The sequence below is a fragment of the Danio rerio genome, chromosome 4 (assembly GCF_049306965.1).
Source record: "Danio rerio strain Tuebingen ecotype United States chromosome 4, GRCz12tu, whole genome shotgun sequence".
NCBI classification, from domain to species: domain Eukaryota; kingdom Metazoa; phylum Chordata; class Actinopteri; order Cypriniformes; family Danionidae; genus Danio; species Danio rerio.
In genome coordinates this window covers 42308082-42331952 of record NC_133179.1, presented here as the reverse complement: position 1 = coordinate 42331952, position 23871 = coordinate 42308082, and the positions used below count along the sequence as shown (strand labels likewise).

The 23871-nt window shown below is 37.8% G+C and overlaps 1 protein-coding gene across 3 annotated transcripts in view; it reads left to right on the top strand.

Annotated features, from left to right (window-relative positions):
• The first annotated feature begins 7545 nt into the window (after positions 1–7545).
• The window catches only part of LOC100007791 (novel NACHT domain containing protein), a 60353-nt gene continuing 44027 nt past the window's right edge, over positions 7546–23871 (top strand). For 2 of the 3 annotated variants that reach the window (XM_073947452.1, XM_073947454.1), the window contains exons 1-2: positions 7546–7587; positions 22640–22918. In XM_073947452.1, coding sequence (XP_073803553.1) covers positions 22660–22918 — 259 coding nt within the window. In that variant the 5' untranslated portion in view covers positions 7546–7587; positions 22640–22659. Of the gene's footprint in view, positions 7588–22398; positions 22472–22639; positions 22919–23871 lie in introns of all 3 variants that reach the window. The other variant, XM_073947453.1, reaches the window with a different exon arrangement.

Sequence of the window (23871 nt, the reverse complement as noted above, 5' to 3'; positions counted from 1 at the left end):
CAAAGCCCAGACAGCTTGTTAATTTGATACCAGCGAGACCACCTGAAGGGCATTTACGACGTGTTGTAGTGTCGGCCATCCAAAAGTCTACGGTAGAAAGTCAACTCTTTATAATATTTTTGGACTTTGCTTGAAAGCTTTACAGATGGGCACTGTAACTGTCCAAGGTACTGTTGTATGATTTATATTATAGCCTATATATGCACCAATAAACAAGTCAAATGAATGAATGAATTAAATAAATATGCATTTTTAAATGTCGGTATTGCTTTTACTCAAAAATATCACTAGATTTTGACAAATGTTTTATAAAAATAAATTGAGCAATTTTCATCATTTGAGCTATAGGCCATTATATGATTCAGTTATACACACGTTTGACAATTATGCATGCAACATGTTTCTGTGTTTTTGTTTTTTTTGTTCTCTGTGATGTTTAATATAGTTACGCAAATATTTTCTAAAACGTCAAGCAATAATTTGCCTACAGCTTGTTAGTTATCTTAATAAAATGATAAAAAAAAAAAAATAAAAGAGCAGTATTTTGCTAAACATAATAGTCCTTTCTATGCTTTAAATCCTGCTATATGTGTTGTTTCATATTCATATTTTATTTCACTTGCTGCATTTGTTATTTAATGTTTGAATACTGAAACAAATAACAGCCATCGCTTAAGGGTTATATTTTACCATCAAAATGTAGTATATTTTATATTATTATAAACTTTTAATATAAAACCGCTGTGTAATTTAATTGATTGTTAAAAATGAAATAATATAAGTTAATATAAATAATATAATTTAAACCAGGGTTTCTGCACATTTCGCCAAGTAAAAAGCAAGACTTTTATGACATTTTTAAGACCATTATGAATGAACTTTTAGACTCATAAAGGGCTAAAGGCAGAAGAATTTTTCAAATGGCCCAGATGGGAAAGATTTTTATTTGTTCTATCAAAAAATATTATAATTTTATACATTTAATAATACAATAATAAATTAATAATAAAGACATACAATATTTTATATATTTATTAGCAAAAGATTGTAAATATTGTGTAAAAACAAGCAAGCTTTACTTATATCCATACACTTTTCTAAACATTAACTTTCTTTTGAAAAAAATGAACAAATGTTTTCAAAGTTTTAAAAACTATAATAAACAAAATATGTGCACAACAATCTGTCCAGGTCAATGTCCTCAGCAGTAAATACATGGAGCACGTCTAAACAAATGTTATTGTAAGTTAAATAATTAAACCATCATGATAAATAGAGTTAAAATTACCTTTTTGAAGTTTTATTGAGATGGATTGTTGGTGATTGTGTGGGTTTTGGCTAGTTTGGGTAGCAAAACATGAACAAATGAAAATGAAGGCTTGTTTAAAACAAGACTTAAGACCTACAACACAACATTTAGGTAAAATTAAGACTTTTTAAGGCCTAAAATTTTAGATTTTGGAATTTAAGAAATTTTAAGACCCAGCAGAAATCCTGTTTAAACACAATAGCCCTGGAAATTAGTTGTTATAATAAAGATGTAATTCTAACTCAGATACTATCTGTGAAAACTAGCAACAACTACTAGAAACAAGTTTAAACCCATTAAGAAGTTGATGAAAAAAAGGGAATTGTGATCAACGTGACATATGCAAATGAAAAGTACTAAGCCAACACTATCACTGTAATAGCAGATATCTTCTATGAGAATACTGTAGGTCAAATATCGTCAGCTCAATTAAACTTTTTTTAATTTATTGTTTTTATTTTTTTTACATAATGCCAGCGCTCAAGGATGCTTTACAAACAGGAGAAGAACAAGAAAAGCAATAAACTCAAAAAGGTGGATAAAATAAGAGAATAATAATACATAAAAAAATGACAAAAAGAGATAAGAACAAGAAAGAAACTTATTCCTGTCTTTCAATGAGTGCTCATGTGCGTTTAGGAGAACTAGGCAGCACACTCAGGGCTGCAAGATGGATTAATTTAGTATTCTTATTATTAAAATATATCTGAATGAGGATCAAATGACTGAGTTGGTCTTTGAGAATGAAAACCAACCTGTTTGTTCCTGCAGATCTTCCTGTTTGACTGTGAATGTTTCTTCAATCTTCACATCTTCACTCTCTTCTTTAATAAACACCATCTTTATAACAGTATGGAGATCAGTCGCTTCAGCAGGAGTTTTTCTCTGTGTTTGGACACTTTATCCTGTTTAAAATGAACAAAACATTAAAATGTCCTGTATAAAATGAATAAAACAATGAACAGAAACAAAATAACTTCTCTTCAGCACTTGCTTCAACAGTTTCTTTATATGAGAGTCATTAACAAACAGAAATCAGGTAAAAGCTTAAGTCTGAGCAAGAAACAAAATGCCACAAATCACCCGAACAAAACTAGTACTCCATTTCTTATATAGTGATGTATACTTAGAGTGGAATGACATTATGCTATTTAATAAATTAAACCTTCATTAAAACACTTACAGACTTTTCTGTTGCTTTATTCAAACATTAGCCCTCATTACTGTGAGTAAATTAGTACTCTAAAGAGTTAAAATAATATTGTTAATAGCAGGTACATAATTTACTATCGGGTAAAAACCTGAAACTTTAATCTATCGCCTTATATTCATGTAAAAGCTTTAAAACAAACCTCTTTCCAGTGTAATCACAGCGCAGGAGCGGCGCAGCCTTGTGACGTCACATAGCACGCCAAAATAAAAGTCTTTTTGTTTAGCTTTTTATTGTCACTTAGTGGTGCAGTCATGACTTGTTGATACATTTCTACACAGACACACATTTATTCAGTATTTGGAGTTGATCAAAACCCTTACTCTAAACATTTCTAAGACAATTAAAAAAAACGTTTTTAATCCACTAAGACTAAGTGTTTAAAGCAGAAAATGTTGTCAATTTTTGCCTTATTCTTTCATTGAACAGATGTGATTTTGTCATGTCCCACACACTGCTCAGACAACTTCAGTGAGTCTAAAAAGTAGGTACATTAGATTAAATTAAAAAAGATTTTTAAATATTCTTATTTTTTTACCAAGTTATTTGATACAAACATCATTTTAATAACTTTTATTTTGTTTTAATATTATCATTAATCATTTTGCACGTGTCCGTAAAATCGCTGTCCACCCTGTCATGATGTGGTAAATGCCCCTTTAAGAAACCCTCTGATGTACTCATTGGCATCTCCGTGCCCATTTTGCTTTTCTTCAGAGGTTAAAACATCTGCTGTTCAAACAGTAACTATCTACACTTATGTTTCCCATTTTTCCTCACATTATGTTTGAAACTGAATGTTGTCAAGCTTAACGTGTCCATCTTGTCAGAGTTAAATATTCATTAAATTTCTTTTTTTTTAATTCAGAGATTAAAATAAAGCTTTTAAACTGTGTACAAAGAGCTTAAATAGAGAAACACTTTACCAGCTGCAGGTTAAACCTTTGTTGAATAAATGCTGTCTTTAACCAAAAAACCTCCCTGTTATTTCCACCCGGTCACAAATCCTTCCTGGACAGGGTGGACATGCATTCTTATTGACACTTTATTTATTTACTATTTTATTGTTAATTAGTTCATGTTTTTATGTTACAACACTTACACACACACACTACAACAGTAGATGTATAAGTGGACAATACATACCTTTTGGCAATATCTGTCTCAGTATTTATAAAGGATATCCTTTAAACGTCCATATAATGAAGCTCAATGACTGTTTGAAATAAAACTACAGTCCTGAGTATTTGTAGATTTGTGTGAAGACCTGTAATCTAATTATTTACCTTATTCTGAAAAAATAAAACAGTATTATTAAGGTGTTTAACTTGAGTTGCTTCCAACATTTCCTTCACTCCTCCAATACAATAAACAATGTAAATAATTACATTCATTAGCAAATTTAGTTTAATTTGAAGGACAATAAGTGTTTATTTTCCCATTAATTTGCACAATGATGAAACCTAATTGATAACAGAATTGGGTGGCTCAATAGTTTGCAGTGTTAGTGAAAACAGAAGTTGAATACTTGAAAACTTTTACAACCCTTTTATATAAACCCTTTAATATTTCTTGTTGTATCTGTTGTTTTTCAAATGTTCCTCTGTATTTAGTTTATTTAATAATCACACTGCAATAAAAATATACTTATTACTTTGAGTTTGTCCATGACAGGGTTGACACAATTTGAGGTTTGTTTGCTGCTTTTCTGTTTGCATGTTATTTGTAAAAAGTGCGGAAGCTTGACCAACAATTATTTCTTACAACCAATTCTTAATACAACAACCGTAGTTAAATCAAAAATCTTTATTTATTCATTTTTTAATGCTGATGTCTCACTTAAAAGTTTTTTTTTCTTTAAAATGTTCAGATTAAAGGTTTTGATCAACTTCAAATACTGAATATCTGTGTGTGTGTGTGTGTGTGAGAGAGAGAGAGAGAGAGAGAAAGAGAGAACGAGCAAGTGAAAAACGATGGGATGGAGAAATGTATCAATAATTCATGACTGCAACAGTAAGTGGCAAAAAAGCTAAACAGAAAATGACTTTTATTTTGGCGTGTCGTGTGACGTCATAAAGCCTGATTTATACTTCTGCGTCAAACACCGTCGTATGCTACGGCGCTGACGCATAGCCCTTCGATGTGGCCATCGCCGTCGCTGACGTGCACCTCTCAAAAAATGTAACTACACGTCGCAACGACGCGTAGCGTAAGCTCTGTGATTGGTCGGCTTGGTAGCGCTGACGAGTCTGGGCGGGACCGAGAGGCACGCAAATGGCGCGACTCCGCGCGAGCGATTGTTTACAAGTGTGGAGTACCGTGAAGGAGCTCCGGATGGAAAGTTTTGTTTTGTGTTTACCTCATGGTTAAAGTTGTTGCACGTCCGCCGGTTCCTGCCTCAAAATGAGCGAGTTTGAGCCACTTGTACATCCCGGAAGTGTTCAGGAAATGCAAAAAAGTAGCGAAGAAACTTGACACAGAGGAACATTTACACCTCACTGCCAACTAGCGTTTCGGAAGTGTTAATGCAGACCGACAGAGACAGCGCGCAGAAGTATAAATGCACAGCCACGCGCGTTGCCTGCACCGTGGGTTACGCCGGTCACCTGACGCAGAAGTATAAATCAGGCTTAAAGCCTGGTTTATACTTCTGCGTCAAGTGACCGGCGCAACTCACGACGCAGGCAATGCACGCAGCTGTGCATTTATACTTCTGCGCGCTGTCTCTGTCGGTCTGCATTAACACTTCCGAAACGCTAGTTGGCAGTGAGGTGTAAATGTTCCTCTGTGTCAAGTTTCTTCGCTACTTTTTTGCATTTCCTGAACACTTCCGGGATGTACAAGTGGCTCAAACTCGCTCATTTTGAGGCAGGAACCGGCGGACGTGCAACAACTTTAACCATGTTCACTGCTTCTGATGAGAATTAATTTATTATATCATATAATTTATTATATCATCAAGACTCGTAAAAAATACTGGTTTGATCACTGTTTGTCCTAAAGAACCGGTTCAAGTAAAAAAAAAAAGGACTTCCCATCACTAATGATAAATACACTGCATATTGGGTTAAAAGTTTAACACTGGAAAAAAAAACTCTTAAATATATGCGTTTTCACACTCGTGGATTAAAATGTACTCCAGTTTTAACAATGAACAACACCAAAAAAAATCACACTCTATATTTAACACTGGAATTTTTTGCTGTGTGTGTTTTCTGTTAAAAGAAGTGCTGAGAAACATGAAGAAACCTGTTGAGGAATGCACAATACTTACAAAACAGGTTTATTTGAAGGACTGCCTCCTTCCACAGAATACTTGATCCTGAAGCAGTGAAAATCCACACTTATGAAGACACAAACCTGACAGTATATATAGAGTATATTCAGGGAAATCAGCTGGAGAAAGTCTTTTATTGAGTCCTGCTTAATATGAGCTGCTGTGAATGATATCAGGATCACCAGTGAGGGTTTGCTGCACTATTATTCATCAAACATAATCAATCCAGTCTGATTTCACATCCTCTGAGCTGTAAATATTGTGTGTTTCCATGATCTCCAGATCTGTGTTTGTCATTAGCTCTGCTGCTACAGACACATGATAACCCTTACTGTACACTGTGCTGTTATGATCAAAGACAGCAGACCATCAGAACAGTTCATTTGAACTCATTCAGACTCTACATTCAGCAGCGAGAGGTTTGTGTTCGTCAAAACATCGTCTGACAGGGTGAACATTTAGCAGATTTCCTTCAGCATTTGAAGAGTTTCCGAGAGTTTATGTAATATTAAAGTCAGATTCTATTCTGTTATGTGTTTCATTCATTTAATAGAACAGAGAGACGTTCACTGTGATCAAATAAAGCTTTTAGATCAGTTCCACACAGATAGTCTCTTATAATCCAGATCCAGCAGTGTTTCATCTAATAGTCTGTCAGATTATTGAGTCTGTCAGGACTTGAGTTTGACACCACTGGCGTAGATCCTCCTGTATGTGTTTAGGACATTTACCAATGCTCAAAAGTACAATAGAAAAGTACAGGACAGAACTGTATCAATCTGATGATGAACAGACCTTGAATATCCAGTATACTGTAAAGGTTTAAACAGCACAGCTTTCGAGAGATTATTGTGCTGTAGAGTAAACATATAAATATGAGTATTTGGTATGTACTGAGCTTTTATTTCTAAGACATTGGTTGATGCTTGAAAAGATATGGGTGTGGGTGTTACATTGCATGGTTTGTTTTATATATTAAACTGTATATCTTACAGAATCTGCTAAATATACCTCAGATCAGCGCACAAGCTGTGATTGAATGACACACTACCACACTAACTCCTCTGAGTAACATTTCCTCAGCTCAGAGTCTGTCTGCTCCCTCTCTACATTGAGTTAATCAGACAATTAAATGATGATCGAGCACTGATGATGAAGACCTGCTGTTAATAAGCAGAATCACTGAAGAGAAACACAAACACTTCAACAGACTCCAGTCACAGGCTTAGATGAAAGCTGAAATAAGCTCAAAGGCTGAGCAACATGTCTGCCTTCCTGGAGTGATGACGCTGTGTCTGGCTCTGCTGTAGTGTTTTAGAGATCAATACTGTCTGAAACGTATATATAAAATACAGCTTATAGAAGCCTTTTCAATAGCTTCACCATTTTTGTTGTTCTACTTTTACTCTTTTAAACTCTACACACTTCTCATCAGGGACAATATAAAACACACGACTTAATTGGGGCTAAAATTCATTCATTGTAACTTGTGTTACTGAGATTATAACAAGTACAATATATAGCACGTTTGGAAAACTGACCTGTTATATTACAGTGACTGATTTACTTTTGTACTGTCAACACTGCTATTACCAGCTGAGCAAAAGCCTCCATTGCTATGCTTTATTCTTATCTACTTGTGTGTCTGTGTTTCTCATCTGGCTGGTTATTTCCTCATGTCTTAAACAGGTTTGTTGTGTTTTTCAGAGGTGAAAGAATATTCAGATCTGTTGTTCAGCTAAACTCAACAGTTCAGCAGAGGAACAGAAAGATCTGCAGCCATTATTTGAGGTGAGAGTTTGCTCTTTCTGTGCTTTATATAATCTATGAGTGTCGTCTGATTATCAGTTGATCATCTCTTTGTGTTTCTGAGACTTTACTGCTGAGATGAAGACATTCTGAGGATTTCATTTACATCTTTTGATGTCAAGTGCGTTTCTAGAAGAGGATCACAGAAAACAAAAACCTTCTCATTCTGATACTGAAATCTGTGTTTATGAGTTATCTGTGAGTTTATGAGTGTTTATTAAGCTCAGCACAGTGAACATTTCTTTAGTTATATAATTTTAGTTGTTTGATATGCAGTGGAACAGTAAAATAAATCGCAGAACAGATGAGCCACTTTTGACATGATTCCGAGTACTGAAACTTTTCAAACATACAGGAAAACAGGCCTGGCACGGTTCGGATAGCATAGTGTGAGTGCGCCCTTGCTGAAGCTACAGAATAAAACTCAATCTGCAATAACAGTATTCATGAATGTATTTAGTTTATTTTACAGTGGAATCACACAATCTTATTTGTAGATACATGAGCTGAAAACCCTGAAGAGTCTCAGCAGTCAGACCGGCTTCATTTGTTTGCCTTAAGTGTTTCTGCTTTAACTGATTCTGATGATAAACAACTGCTGTGGCTACAACTGTCACCTGTTTTACATTATTTATACACACTTGTCTAAATACTATTAAACCTGTACATTTCAGAGATCATGACATTTCTCAAAACTAAAGCAGAAAACAAAGTAACAAATTCTCTAAAATAAGGAAAATCATTTTCAAAAGTACATTCATTCATGGGGCGAGGCAGTGGCGCAGTAGGTAGTGCTGTTGCTGGTTTGAACCTCGGCTCAGTTGGCGTTTCTATGTGGAGTTTGCATGTTCTCCCTGCCTTCGCGTGGGTTTCCTCCGGGTGCTCCAGTGTTCCCCACAGTCCAAAGACATGTGATACAGGTGAATTGGGTAGGCTAAATTGTCCATAGTGTATGAGTGTGTGTGTGAATGTGTATGTGGATGTTTCTCAGAGATGGGTTGTGGCTGGAAGGGCATCCGCTGTGTAAAAACTTGCTGGATAAGTTGGCGGTTCATTCCGCTGTGGTGACCCCGGATTAATAAAGGGACTAGGCTGACAAGAAAATGAATGAATGTTGATATTCATTCATTTATTTTATTTTCGGCTTAGTCTCTTTTTTTAATCAGGGATCGCCACAGCAGAATGAAACGCCAACTATTCCAGTATATGTTTTAAGCAGTGGATGCTGCAACCCAAAACTGGGAAACACCCCATACACTCTTACATTCACACTCATACACTACGGGCATTTTAGCTTACTCAATTGCCCTATAGCGCATGTGTTTGGGCTGTGGTGGAACCAGAGCACCCAGAGGAAACCCACAAAATCCAGTTTGACCATGAAGATATGATGTGTAGTCAGAGTTTTGAGCAGGACAAGAAGTTTTGCTGGATTGAGCTGATTTATAGCGTCTATGGAGTAGGTCATTACCCCGAGAAAGGTTTGAAAACTTCTGACTATCTATCTATCTATCTATCTATCTATCTATCTATCTATCTATCTATCTATCTATCTATCTATCTATCAGCAGTATAAGCTTTTTCTCTGCTTTTAATGTTAGTGTTGCAATTACTGTAATTTATTAGTTTTTGCTGTAATGCAGAAATATAACAGATAACTTTTCTAAGTTTGGTAATACTGTACTTGGTACATTCTTAGTAATGCACGTTGTTGGTCTGTGTGTTCTTTCTGTGTTGTGTGTGTGTGTGGGGGGGTGATTTGGGGGGGGGGGGGTATGTGATAGGCTGATGTTCTGTGTTTATCTTCAGCATCGGTGCGGTCACGTGGTATTGTTGTAACTGGTGATTCCTCGTTGCTTAGCACCACTCAGCTGACTCATCAGCACGCTACAGCTGCTGTGCATTACTATGCTTATATCTAGTCTGTGTTTCACATTGTCAATTTGCTGTTGTTCATGTCTGTGACTCGTCAGGCTGTCTTCGCTGAGTTCCGTAGTGGTGAGCTCGCTTCCTGAAGCTGAGTTTCTTCTCTCCACTGTTTCTCAAGTCCAACAACGCAGAGAACAGACTTGCAAACTTGTGAAGACCCGTCTTGCCTGGTCACTTTGGAAGAAAAAACTTGGGAGACCGTGAGAACAGTGAACACATTGGACGAAGTCTAGCTTCCATATAAGGGCCAAACATGGACCATATCTGGGCCTAGTCTCAGTCAAGTTATTTACCTATAATTTGTCCTGAACTGGGCAAGCTATGGCCCAATGTTTGGCCATTGTCTGGAAGCCAGATTTGGTGTGTCATGACTGAAATTGAGAAACCCATGAGGCATTGTGCTTTAGGCACATTAATATTGGTAATGGTGTTACGCACCGTCTAGGGATGTTGTACAACATGAAAGACAAGACAACCAAAATTAATTCAAAGATTTATTGAAAAAAAAAATCCTTTATATTAAATCTCTAACTTAGCTGATCAAAATGAAATAAAAGAAAGTACAATTCACTTCCCTAACACAAAAACAGAGGCCAAAAGGTTTTACAAAGAAAATGGCGTCAAACTCCTTACTATCCCATTGTTACGTGTTTTATGATGTTAAATGGGGATGCTGTAACATTTAAGTGAGACAGGTGTAATGTGTGCGACAGATCAATAATGAGGCAAGATTCAGTAACTCTCATTTAAAGCTTTTACTCTATAATTGAATTGAAACATGTAACAATAATCAATGGGGGAGAAAAAAAAAAAAAAAACAAACAAACATTTATAATTATTATCTTTAAACAACGAGTGTAAGCCAAATCAAAGAAATTAACAAAACAAAACAATCCTTAAATCTAATCTAAACTAGGCGTCAAAAAGAAACACAAATAAAAACCGAAATCTTCAGTGTGTACGACACCCGAACTAAACTAATCAAACTACAAAACTCAAAAATACACGGGTGGCAAAACACTCAAACTAATCTAACAAAACATCAATCTAAACTAAAACAAAACAAAACGGATAAGTCCGCTAAATCTTAGTTTAGAATCACACAACCATCATCATATGTTACTTAAAGCCAACAAAGTTCAACAAGCAACTCGAATTATCACAGTAACTGAGCGATCACAAAATAGACGAAGCATTTGCACAAACAAATTGCGTGGAGCACAAAGGGTACGCCGAGGCAGGGCGCACCCCACACACTGGACTGACAGGGCTTTAAATACTTGTGGCTCGTCCTGGGATTGGTGGAACCGGAGAGCGTCATAATGATGATGGACAGAATAATAAACCAATAAGAAACCTAGGGTTGAACAAACGGAGAGGAGGGTGAAAAAACAGGAAAAAAAACATAAATCATAACACTCCCCTGCTTAAGATAAAACTATAATGGATGAAATTCCAAAACAATATAGTTTTAACAAACTTTACTTTCAACCACTTTTTTCTTCACACTCTAGATAATGCATCGGCCAGTACATTTTCTGATCCTTTTTTATGTTTTATCATCAAGTTGTAACCTTGAACGATCAGAGACCAGCGCATGAGCCGTTGGTTCTGATTGTGCATACGGGACAGAAATACCACAGGGTTATGATCTGTGAAGACAGTTATGGGCAGATTACTAGAACTCAAATAGACATCAAAGTACTGCAATGCCAGTAGTAACGCTAATGTTTCTTTTTCAATTGTAGAATAATTTAATTGTGCTTTATTAAACTTGCGTGAAAAAAAACAAATTGGATGCTCTATACCGTGCGTATCTTCCTGAATGAGTACCGCGCCCGCTCCCACGGAGCTTGCGTCCACCTCCAGCGTAAAAGCCTTCTTATAAACTGGTGCTGCCAACACAGGATCACTGCATAGTAAAGATTTGACGCTTTCAAAGGCCGCCTGGCATTCATCAGACCACTGGAACACACGTGAAGGGCTAAGGAGGGAAGTTAGAGGAGAAACGACAGTGGAAAAATTTTTACAGAAGTTCCGGTAATAACCAGACATTCCCAAAAATCTACGCAACTCCTTGCGTGTGGTAGGTACTGGAAACTCAGAGATAGCACTCACTTTCGCTCCAATAGGCTTCACTTGTCCTTGCCCCACTTCTTTACCCAAATATGTTATTGTGGCTTTCCCGAAATCGCACTTGGCAAGATTCAAAGTTAGCGATGCTTTCTCAAGACGCATAAATACTTCACGAAGCGTTGAAACGTGTTCCGACCAGTCAGTGGAATAGATCACAAGATCATCTAAATACGCATTACAATTACGCACTCCCATAAGTACAGTGTTGATAAGTCGTTGGAATGTTGACGGTGCGTTACGCATTCCGAATGCCATGACGCAGTACTGCATGAAGTCATCAGGGGTTACAAAAGCAGAAATGTCCGATGCGCGATCAGATAACGGTATTTGCCAGAAACCTTTGAGTAAATCCAACTTACTGACAAATTTAGCAGTTCCAAGTGCATCTACGCAATCTTCCATGCGTGGTAACGGAAAACAATCAGGTACAGTCAGAGCATTCACCTTACGATAGTCTGTACAAAATCGCGCCGATCCGTCACTTTTAGTCACAAGTAGACATGGAGAACTCCACGGACTGCAGCTTGGTTTGGCTAAACCATTCTCACGCAAGTATTTTACTTCAGTTTGCATCACAGAACGTTTCACGGCATTAACTCTGTACGGATGTTGTTTCACAGGGGCTGAATTACCCACATCAATATCGTGTTGCAATACTGTAGTGCAAGAAGGAACGTCACGAAAAAGTAAAGGAAATGCCTCTATAAGCGCTTTAATGTCACATCTCTGAGCATCAGATAGATGAAACAGAGAAGAATCTAAATCAGCCAGGATTTCGGAGTTTTTAAAACGTGCACATTGTTCGTACGTGTGTCTAACTTTCACGCCATCATCTTCGTGATCAGACATTACATCACAGACCAGCGAAGTGACAGGTGCATCAGAGAGCGGCTGGTCTAATTTCGCCTCATTATTAGATGTCTCTCGAACATGATAAGTTTTCAGCATGTTTACATGACACACGCGAGTTTTCTTGCGGCGATCCGGAGTACCAATTACATAATCTGTGCAACTCAATTTTTTAATTACCTCGTACGGTCCCGAAAAACGTGAAGATAGTGAAGAGCCAACAACAGGCAATAAAACCAGCACCTTATCGCCTTCTTTAAAATCGCGCACAACAGTTTTCCGATCAAAGTGAGATTTCATGGTTATTTGTGCACTCACTAAGGCTTCTTTTGCAGCAGAGCAAGCATTGTGAAGACGTTCGCGAAATCTACTTACGTAATCAAGCACATTCGTTTTTTCACTAGTCTCCTGAGATAACATATCCTCTTTCAGCATCTTAATCGGGCCCCGAATTGAATGAGCATACACCAGATCTGCCGGGCTATATCCTAAACTTTCCTGCACGGCTTCTCTCACAGCAAATAAAACTAGAGGTGTCCCCTCATCCCAGTCTTTACCAGTTTCAAAGCAATATTTCCTGAGCATTGATTTTAAAGTCTGATGAAATCGTTCCAAGGCTCCCTGACTTTCTGGATGGTATGCACTTGAAGTTCTGTGGGAAATCTTTAGAGTTTTCAACACTTGTTCGAATAGATTAGACATAAAATTCGTTCCTCTATCAGACTGCACAACTTTGGGCAGTCCAAATAAAGAAAAGAACTTTACTAGTGATTTAATCACTACAGAAGCAGTTATTTTCCTTAACGGAAACGCTTCAGGAAAACGTGTTGCTGCACACATGACAGTCAGTAAATATTGATTGCCAGCTTTTGTTTTAGGCAAAGGACCCACACAGTCAATCAGAACATGCTCAAATGGCTCACCTAAAGCCGGAATAGGTCTCAATGGAGCTTTTGGAATAATCTGGTTTGGTTTGCCTGAAAATTGACACGCCTTACAGGTTTTACAGTGCTTTGTCACGTCAGTCTTAAGTCGAGGCCAAAAAAAGTGCTTTAAAATCCGGTGATAAGTTTTCTTAATACCTAGGTGTCCGGAAAAATCATGGTCATGAGCAAGAGAAAGAACAGTTTGCCGGTAACATGTAGGAACGACAATTTGACTTGCGCCATACCAGTCAGCTTCAGATGCATCAGGGCACCATCTACGCATCAGCACTCCGTTCTCTAAATAGAAAGCGATTTTTCTTTCACGCGCCGCATCTGCTGGAACAACAGAAGAAAAATATTTATGCAGAGAGAAATCATCTTTCTGAGCAGCAATCAGATTGTCTCGAGTCACGTGCAATTTTATTTTCTCAACATTTGGCGTTTTAGATTTTTCGTCGGATTTACCAGGATCAATCAACTCATCATTCAACATAGTAGGAGCCATAAATGTCGAGATCAAATCATCTGCATCATCAAATTTGCGAGTCTGCGCGCGCGTAATGGCGCAAACGGGAAAAATGTCAGATAACTCTGACAGCTCATCAGTGGACACAGAAAAGTCAGGTTTATCACAAACCTCAAGCAATGGCATAACTCTCCCACCAGCTATGTCATTCCCAAGAATAAAATCAACCCCTCTCACAGGTAGATTTTCACGTACCCCAACTTTAACCAAGCCAGTAAACAAATCAGATTTTAAATAAATCTGATGAACAGGGACTTTGATTGTGCTCATTTCAATCCCTCGAACTAGCACATAACTACCACAGAAAGTGTTTTCCAAAGATGACAACACATCAGCCGTAATAAAAGAATAACCTGCTCCAGTGTCACGAAGCATTTTTACCCTTATTTGATTCTCAGGCTTGTCATCATTAGATATCAATCCCTCTAAAAGGAAAGGTTGATAAGCGACATCACAAGTCTCGCGACTTTCCACACTAACCGGCTTTACAAACGCAACACTCTTAGTGCCGGCGTTTTGCTGCTTACGTTTCAACAATAAACATTCAGAAATAATGTGCCCGTTTTTGTGGCAATAAAAACACTCCCTTACCTCTCGAATTTGTGCATTTTTATTTTTCAAACGAGACTGATCTTTTTCAACAGATGGAACAGAATTTTTCTCAGTACGAGCTGACAGAAAAACATTTTTGTGGGTTAATGCGAATTCGTCAGCAGAAACGGAGGCTTGAGCCAGAGAAGTTACCTTCTGTTCATTAAGATAAATTACAACACGCTCCGGAATACAATTCTTGAACTCCTCCAAGAGAATTAATTCACGTAACGCTTGAAAATCGGAAACTTTATTCGCTGTGCACCACTTGTCAAACAATATACCTTTTTCTCTCGCAAATTCAACATAGGTCTGATTAGAATTTTTCTTATGCATTCTAAAACGCTGTCTATACGCCTCAGGTACGAGCTCATACGCTCGTAAAATTGCCGCTTTAACAACGTCGTAGTTTAAGCTGTCCTCTAAGGACAACGCAGAACATACCTCTTGTGCTTTTCCTGTTAACCTGCACTGCAACAATAAAGGCCAAACTTCCTTAGACCACTTCAAAGCGCAAGCAATTCGTTCGAATACATTAAAATAGGAGTCAACCTCAGTCTCTCTAAATTGAGGTACAAGAGAAATATGTTTACTCACATCAAACGTCCCGACAGATGATGTCACGGCAGATGAAAGAGCCGCATTCTGCGCTAGTTGGCCAGGAGAAACATGTGCATGCCTGGCTGCATTCAGTTCAAGCTCTCGCAACTTGATTTGCGTCTCCGCCTCTATTTCAAGCCTGCGGATCTCAAGTCGCAGCTCTCTCTCAGCATGACTCTCTCGCTCACGCTCTTCTTTTTGGAGTCTCGCAATGCGAGTTTTGAGGCGCACATCACCTCCCGATTCAACCTCTGAGGGTGAAAAAGGTTCGAAGGGCGGCAAAACAGCTTTAGCTTCGTAGCCCTCCGCAACAGCTGTTTCGCTCACTTCCTCCGCACCTATGTGAGCAGAGTCAGCAGACACATAGTCAGCGCCAGGTGAGCTTTCAGCCAGCACCAATAAACCCAGCTCCTTTAAATGTCGGACAATGACTCCTTTTATTTCACGCTTTAACTGTTGTCTACTAATTTTAATTTGGAAATGCTCAGCAATTTTTAATAAATTATCTTTTCGAACGGTATCCAATTGTTCAACAGATGGTGCACTAACGAAACTGTTTAAATCAAACTCAGCCATACTGATATAATGCTCTAAAACTCCACGCAATCACTAATCTTCGTTCACTCAAAACTCAAAATTGATCCGCCGTCAAACACACATCATCTCACCTCATCCCATAAAGAGATAAATTTAAATATAATCCCACTGCTGCCACCAATTAAATGTTACGTGTTTTATGATGTTAAATGGGGATGCTGTAACATTTAAGTGAGACAGGTGTAATGTGTGCGACAGATCAATAATGAGGCAAGATTCAGTAACTCTCATTTAAAGCTTTTACTCTATAATTGAATTGAAACATGTAACAACAATCAATGGGGGAGAAAAAAAACAAACAAACAAACAAACATTTATAATTATTATCTTTAAACAACGAGTGTAAGCCAAATCAAAGAAATTAACAAAACAAAACAATCCTTAAATCTAATCTAAACTAGGCGTCAAAAAGAAACACAAATAAAAACCGAAATCTTCAGTGTGTACGACACCCGAACTAAACTAATCAAACTACAAAACTCAAAAATACACGGGTGGCAAAACACTCAAACTAATCTAACAAAACATCAATCTAAACTAAAACAAAACAAAACGGATAAGTCCGCTAAATCTTAGTTTAGAATCACACAACCATCATCATATGTTACTTAAAGCCAACAAAGTTCAACAAGCAACTCGAATTATCACAGTAACTGAGCGATCACAAAATAGACGAAGCATTTGCACAAACAAATTGCGTGGAGCACAAAGGGTACGCCGAGGCAGGGCGCACCCCACACACTGGACTGACAGGGCTTTAAATACTTGTGGCTCGTCCTGGGATTGGTGGAACCGGAGAGCGTCATAATGATGATGGACAGAATAATAAACCAATAAGAAACCTAGGGTTGAACAAACGGAGAGGAGGGTGAAAAAACAGGAAAAAAAACATAAATCATAACACCCATTATATACACTATTTACAATCTATTTACAAAAACAGGCAACCATATTAGAAGGACAATCCAAAATCAATGTCAGCAGGCAACAAAGGTCAAACAAGCCGGTGGAACAAAGTATCATAAACAAAGTAAACACTAAAACAAACAGTACTCACAATTCTCAATATAATCTCAGAAGTCAAACAAAGCAAACAGTACTCACAAATCTCAATATTCCCAGTCCTAACACATCCAAAAAAACTCTGCACTATACCACATTCAAATATTTCAACAAACACAGGCAAGTGACCAAAAACAAGATGGCTGCCAAGGAAGTGGTGTCATGGCTTTTTAAAACACTGTAGGCCAATCAGGATTCAAGCAAGCTGGAAGTGGCCAATTGGATGTGTTCTAAGCAAAATGTCACACCTGCTGCAGTGCCCTCTGGTGGTTTTCAAGGGCACCAGTTTTTGTTTTTGTTTTTGTGTTTTGTATCCTAGTCATGTGATCACTCCTTGTTTCCAGCTGTCCCTCATTGTCTAATTAGTTCTGTCTTTTATAAGCCCTGTTATGTTGTGTTTAGTTTGCCTTTGGATTTTCAATGTTCTGTTTGGGTTTGTCGTGCTTTATTCGTGATCTGGTTCACCGTGTTTGGTTTGTTCACTTTGTTTAGTATCTTTACTATGTTTTTGGATACCTGTTTAGTTTGTGTTTGATTCACTTTTGAGCTTCATTTTTGTAGTGGTGGGCAAAGGGAGGCTTCGTGAAACACTGAAACTATCGAAGCAAATGTGTCGAAGCTTCGAAACGTTTCGAAACACCACTCTACGGTGACACCTAGTGGTCATTTTATTTGTATTTCACTGAAACAGCTTCAGCAAAGAACAGTTGAGCAAATTAGGGTATGAAATCCCACTTTGTCGCCTGAAATCTGCAAATGGTTTAGTTGAGCGGTTAGAGTTCGTGATCGTCATGTGGGAATAATGGGTTCGAATCCAGACTGAATCAGTAATTTTGAAATGCTTTAATACCAGTTGGTAATGCTTTGTTATTGTATCGTTTTGTTTCAACATTGCTCTGACATACGAATAAACACCTTGTAAATAAATTTGTATTGTTTTGTTCATAAAACAGGGTTGTTGCTAGATCAGATACAGTTGTGGCCAGAAGTTAACAATAATTACTTATATTATTAATTAAATTTCCCATTGTATTTTATTAACGTCTATCCAAAACCTAAACCCATCACAGTACTGTAAAAATATGAATTATTGTTTTACAGTGTTACAAAAATGATGCTAAATTGATGGCATATCTGCAGCTGTATCCTATCTAGACTATACCATAAAACAGTAACATGGTTAAAATATATAAAATCATGATTTTGGAGTATTTGGACTAGTCGGGATTCGAACCCAAAACAAATTTGTAACACAGTACTGTAGTGCACACGCACGGTTCACTAAGCCATACAAGACACAGTTAAGTACTTGATCATGACAGTCAAATGCAGATTCTGCGGGTCTTGAAACGCCTCTGAAATGATCAATGCTTTGAATCGCTTTAGTCACGTGACCAAGTGTTTCGAAACACTTTAGTCATGTGATCTGGGTGTTTCGGATCATGCTTCGGTGCAGTGTTTCGAAACACTTGCGCTACGGGATCTCGACACTGTGTCGAAACGTCAGTTTCACGTCAGCCATCCTTACATTTTTGCACTTCATGTTTTCCTCGATTTTGGTACCTTGCCTGTCCCTTTGTCATTTTTTTGGGATCTTTATTGTTTGGCAATAAATGTGTTTTGCTGGACTTGGATCTTTCCCTTGTTTTTGTGATACCCAGTCGTGACATAATCCAAAGGCCATTACCAAGATCCAGCAGCATTTTTTTTCCTCTCTCTCTCTCTCTCTTGCCCCAGTTTTTCCCCCCATATTTTTGCTTTGTTTTTTGTCAAGTATGAGTCTCCGAATGGTTCCTCCAGTGACTGAAAGGGAGCGGTCACTTCGTCTTTAAGCATTGGTGGCTGAACGTCAGCAGGGTTGGGAGGTAGGAGCTTTTGCTCCGTCATTTTGGACTTTGGCTGTGGGACTGGGCTTATCGGACTATAAACTGATGACTATTTAATCAATGTCTTGATTATCCTCTTTCTATTGAGGAGATGGATGAACTTGGGATCATTTAATTTTGGGAGTTAGTTTTCCACCTTAAAGTGAATAGTCTAAAGGTTGATTCTGTTCCCAAGATGAATTTAACTTCAGAAGCCCCACCTAAAGATACCATTGCCCCTGACTGTCTTTGCATGGCCTTAGAGCTTATTGACTCACTTCATGAGATTTTGGATAGTGTTGCGACTCAGCCTACAATTAATCTTTTTGAATCCCCCCTAAGTGAACTTCTAGTCCTGAGACACCCTTAGAGTTTGTTTTTGCTCCAGGCCCCCTTTCTAAAATGGCTGATGATTTGGAATTTTGTTTAAACAAAGCTCATACTTCTGAACCTTTTTGCAAGATGGACATTAATTTAGATTTCATGCCTAAGATTGTGGCCACTTTGCAGCAATTGCCAAAGATGGTCGAAAGCTCTGAGCTTCAGTGCCATACCACAGCTATCTTCAAACCAGTGCCTGAACCCTTGACTATTTTTGAAACCACTTGTTCGGAGGATTCATCTTTAGAGTTGGGGGAATCCTTATTTTCAATTTTTTCTGACTTTGATTTTTCTGTTCTTATAGAACCAGTTTTTTCTATTACTTTGGAATCCTCATTTTTTGGTTTTCTTGAGTCCTTGTTTCCCAGTACCAATGAGCCTTCGTCCACAAGCCCTGGTGAGCGTTCACCTTTAAGTGCCAGCGGGTCTTCAAGCTCCAGTGGACCCTCGCCCTCAAGTGTTGGTGGACCCTCGCCCTCAAGTGTTGGTGGACCCTCGCCCTCAAGTGCCGGCGGACCCTCGCCCTCAAGTGCCGGCGGACCCTCGCCCTCAAGCGCCGGCGGACCCTCGCCCTTAAGCGCCGGCGGACCCTCGCCCTCAAGCACCGGCGGACCCTCGCCCTCAAATGCTGAGTCCTTGCCCACAAGTGGCGGCGGACCCTTGTTTTCGGGTGCTGGCAAACCAACATTCTCAAGAGCCAGTGGGTCCTTGCCTTTTACACCAGTTAATGCCCCATGGAGGAAAACGGGCATCTCATCTGGACCCTCAGGATGGTCCTCTGTTCCACGTGGGGGGCTACCACCATGGTGGTCTTATATTTGTGGATTGATATGTCGAGACTCTTTCAATCACCAGTTCCTTAGACTCTTCTTAAGCCCTTACAGACTCTCTTTGATTCCTTGTTTTGTGTTATAAGGATTTTTTTTGTTTGGTTTGTAGTGTTGGTCTGTCCCACCATCCCTACCCCGGTCCACCTCCGTTCCGCCTCCCTCCTAGATGGGTGTTTTTGGGAGTGTCTGGTAGCCACTCCTTAAAGGGGGGGGGGGGTAATGTCACACCTGCTGCAGTGCCCTCTGGTGGTTTTCAAGGGCACCAGTTTTTGTTTTGGTTTTTGTGTTTTGTATCCTAGTCATGTGATCACTCCTTGTTTCCAGCTGTCCCACACTGTCTAATTAGTTCTGTCTTTTATAAGCCCTGTTATGTTGTGTTTAGTTTGCCTTTGGATTTTCAATGTTCTGTTTGGGTTTGTCGTGCTTTATTCATGATCTGGTTCACCGTGTTTGGTTTGTTCACTTTGTTTAGTATCTTTACTATGTTTTTGGATACCTGTTTAGTTTGTGTTTGATTCACTTTTGAGCTTCATTTTTGAACTTCATGTTTTCCTCGATTTTGGTACCTTGCCTGTCCCTTTGTCATTTTTTTGGGATCTTTATTGTTTGGCAATAAATGTGTTTTGCTGCACTTGGATCTTTCCCTTGTTTTTGTGATACCCAGTCGTGACATAAAACAAGAACAAGAAAAAAAAACAGATGAAACAAGACAAACATAGGATTGTAACAATATTTAGTCATGGTTAATTAAAATATAATTTGTAAAATAATAATTTAGTTAGTAAAATATATGTAATGTAGGTTAAGTTCAGTTATTTTGCAGCATATAAGAAACAACAGATTAATAAATCTGGATTGTTTCCTGGATTAAAATGAAGGCATTAGAAAATGCAAACAAGAAGATGAAAACAATATTGTGCACCAAAATATTTCTTTACTCAAAAAAAGTATTATAATGTATTTTAAAAATGGGTCAAAATAGGCCAAACATGCATGGGCCACATATCAATTTTTAACATCTGGCCCATGTCTTGCATGCTACCTTAAAGACGGTGCCACCTCTGCCAAACCTGAAAAATGTTTGCCCCACATGCTGTAAGCCAGTGGCGGATAAATGCCTGCTCTACCAGCTTTATAAAAAATCTGGGCAGGAATTCTTGCTACCTGGATACATTCTTGAGCTGCTGCAGTGATCATCCAGTTATTTTCCCATGTCTGCATTAAGCAGCATAAACTGAGGTCTAGGTGGCCATGTGTGTCACAATAAAAACAACATGATTCAGAGGATTCTGAGCATGTACAACTACATCCCAAAAGCTTTTATATTACAGTTTTTCTCAGTCGCTTTGGTGCATTTTTCAGAACATTATTTACATTTGCACAACAGGTAATGCATTTCTCAAAACAATTAGTTATTTGTGCACATCCAAGTAGCAGTTTCTCATTACTTTCAACAAATTTCCAACAAATTATCATTTGCTTATGTCATGTTAGTCAAAATGAACTAAATTTGTCCGAGCTGAATAGTCATTCCATATAAAACTTATAGTCCTCATTTCATTACTGGAGTCATTACATGCAACAATGTTGAACTAGCTGTCAAAATCTGTGCTGTGAAAATGTCTTCTGAATTGAACAATTTCATGAATGATTTACAGAGCTGTGTTACAGAGCATATGAGTTGTGCACAGCTCTACCCAAAAGAAGTTTTATGTTTGCTGTAAATAAGGGTGTATTTATTCTTTTGCACAATGCTGTGAATAAATTAGAATTGTAAAGAGCAAATGCAGTAAAATGTGAAACATACATATTCAGTGTCTTATACTTAGATACTTCACTAAATGCAGTGATGTCTAACTTTACTGTAGTTTTCAAATGGCTGTGCAAATAGTATACAGTGCTGTTGAGCATTTTCAGGACGTGTCACCAAAATCTGACTTTTTTGCATTGGAAAAAAATGTAGAGTAAACTGTCATAATGAAAACACGACAAAGCCATTTGACTATCTTGTTCATAAACAATGGTGTCAGGACTTTTCATCTTGATGACACTGACACTTTCATTGACATCAATACTTGCTTTTAAGGAATGAACTATCCATTTTAAGCAAGTGATGAGAACTGAGAAAAACTGTATAATAGTCCGTCAGTTTTTTTCAGTGTTCACTTTTTTTGCAATAATTCTACAACATCGTCAGATAAATAAGGACCAATAAGGTACATTAAGTATCACTGTACCTTTATAGGTCCATGATAGGTCCTTATTTTGTACCCTGTATAAATTATAAGATCTAAACTTAGAGGATCAGAAAGGTCCCTTTCAGGGTACCACCACAGTGATGGGTATTTGTACTCATATTATGTAGTATGCCAGGGTCTTTTAACAGTGGACCGATGTGTGTGTTTTTCCACTGGTCTCACGTGTCATCTGAAGAATTTTCTAAAACGGTTGTGGTCTAACCAGTTGAACATCTAAATAAACACTCCTGTATGATGATACAGGAAGAAGAGTTGCAGAGCTTCTGCTCAAGACAGAATTTAAGTAGACGAATAAGAAACATCTACATTATTCCTGGTTAGTAAGAGCCACTTTAAAAAGTGACAATTAATTTTCAATATTTAGCTTTCTGAAATGTGAAGTTTCTTCTCACAGGGTAATTCCATTATTCAAATAATAAATAAATGCTTAGGTTCATATGTTAATTGTGAAACTAATGCAGATGTTGTTGTTCTTGTCCTGTAGCTGTGAATGGGTGAAGCACCATGGCGAATGTTAAACCGCTGCTCAAGAACAAACTGGAGGGACTGGTAGAAGCTGAACTGAAGGAGTTTCAGTGGTATTTAATGAATGACCATGTATGTGTTACAAAAGCTGAAATGGAGAATGCAGACAGGTTGATGACAGTGGATATGATGGTGTCATGTTTTGGACCAAAAGAAGCTGTGAAGATCACAGTGGACATCCTGAGGAAAATAAAGAAGAATGATCTGGCTGAAAAGCTGGAGAATGCAGAGAAGCAAGGTACTGTTTAATTCCTTGTCAAACTTTACAAATGTGATCATTTTCAGTTCAAATCTTTAATGTTAAAACCCTGTCCTAGCAATGGTTTTTGAGTCAGATGTATTTTCATAACATTTATTGCACAGCTTCTAAGCAATGCATTTAAATACATTTAACATTATGTATATAGTTAATGTATTGTTAATATATTGTTTGTCTTTGTTCATCTGAATTTGTTACTTTATTTATATGTGCATTTGTTCTTTTTTGATGGGGAGCACAAGACATATCTATGTTAATGAACAAAGTAAAACAAGAAAGAAGAAGCTTAGAATAAGTTGTAAAACAAACATTTTTGAAACAGGAACACAGCTTGCAGCTGGAAGGGCATCAGCTGCGTAAAACATGTGCTGGATAACTTGGCGGTTCATTCCGCTGTGGTGACCCCAGATTAATAAAGATACTAAGCCGAAAAGAAAATGATTGAATGAATACTACTCTCATTAAAGTTTATGTTAGAATTGGATTTCTGTAGTGTTCCCTCGTCTTCTGTCATCAGGAGTCTGCATGGCTGTTTAAATATTTAAGCATTAGCAGAATCATAATCCAACTGTAAGATCTCAATCAAGCCTTTTACACAATTTATGCTTTACAAAGAGAGAAGACCTCCATCCCAGCAGCACACAAAGATAAAACTATCAAAACAATCATTTATTACTCATTTGCTAAGACAGAATGAACAAATATGGAATAAAGAGATAAGCAAAGTAAAACAAGAACAAAGATTAGTTGTAAAATAAACATTACTGGAACAAGAACACATTGTAAAGCTGGCTCACACTGCATATCTTAAATAATCCTATATGATGATGATGTTTTGTTTGCAGACAGTCATTTTTGAGGAAAAAAACATTGTAAGGTCAGGAAACATTGAGACAGCAAATGATGAGTATGAAGTAATTCAAAAACCTGTA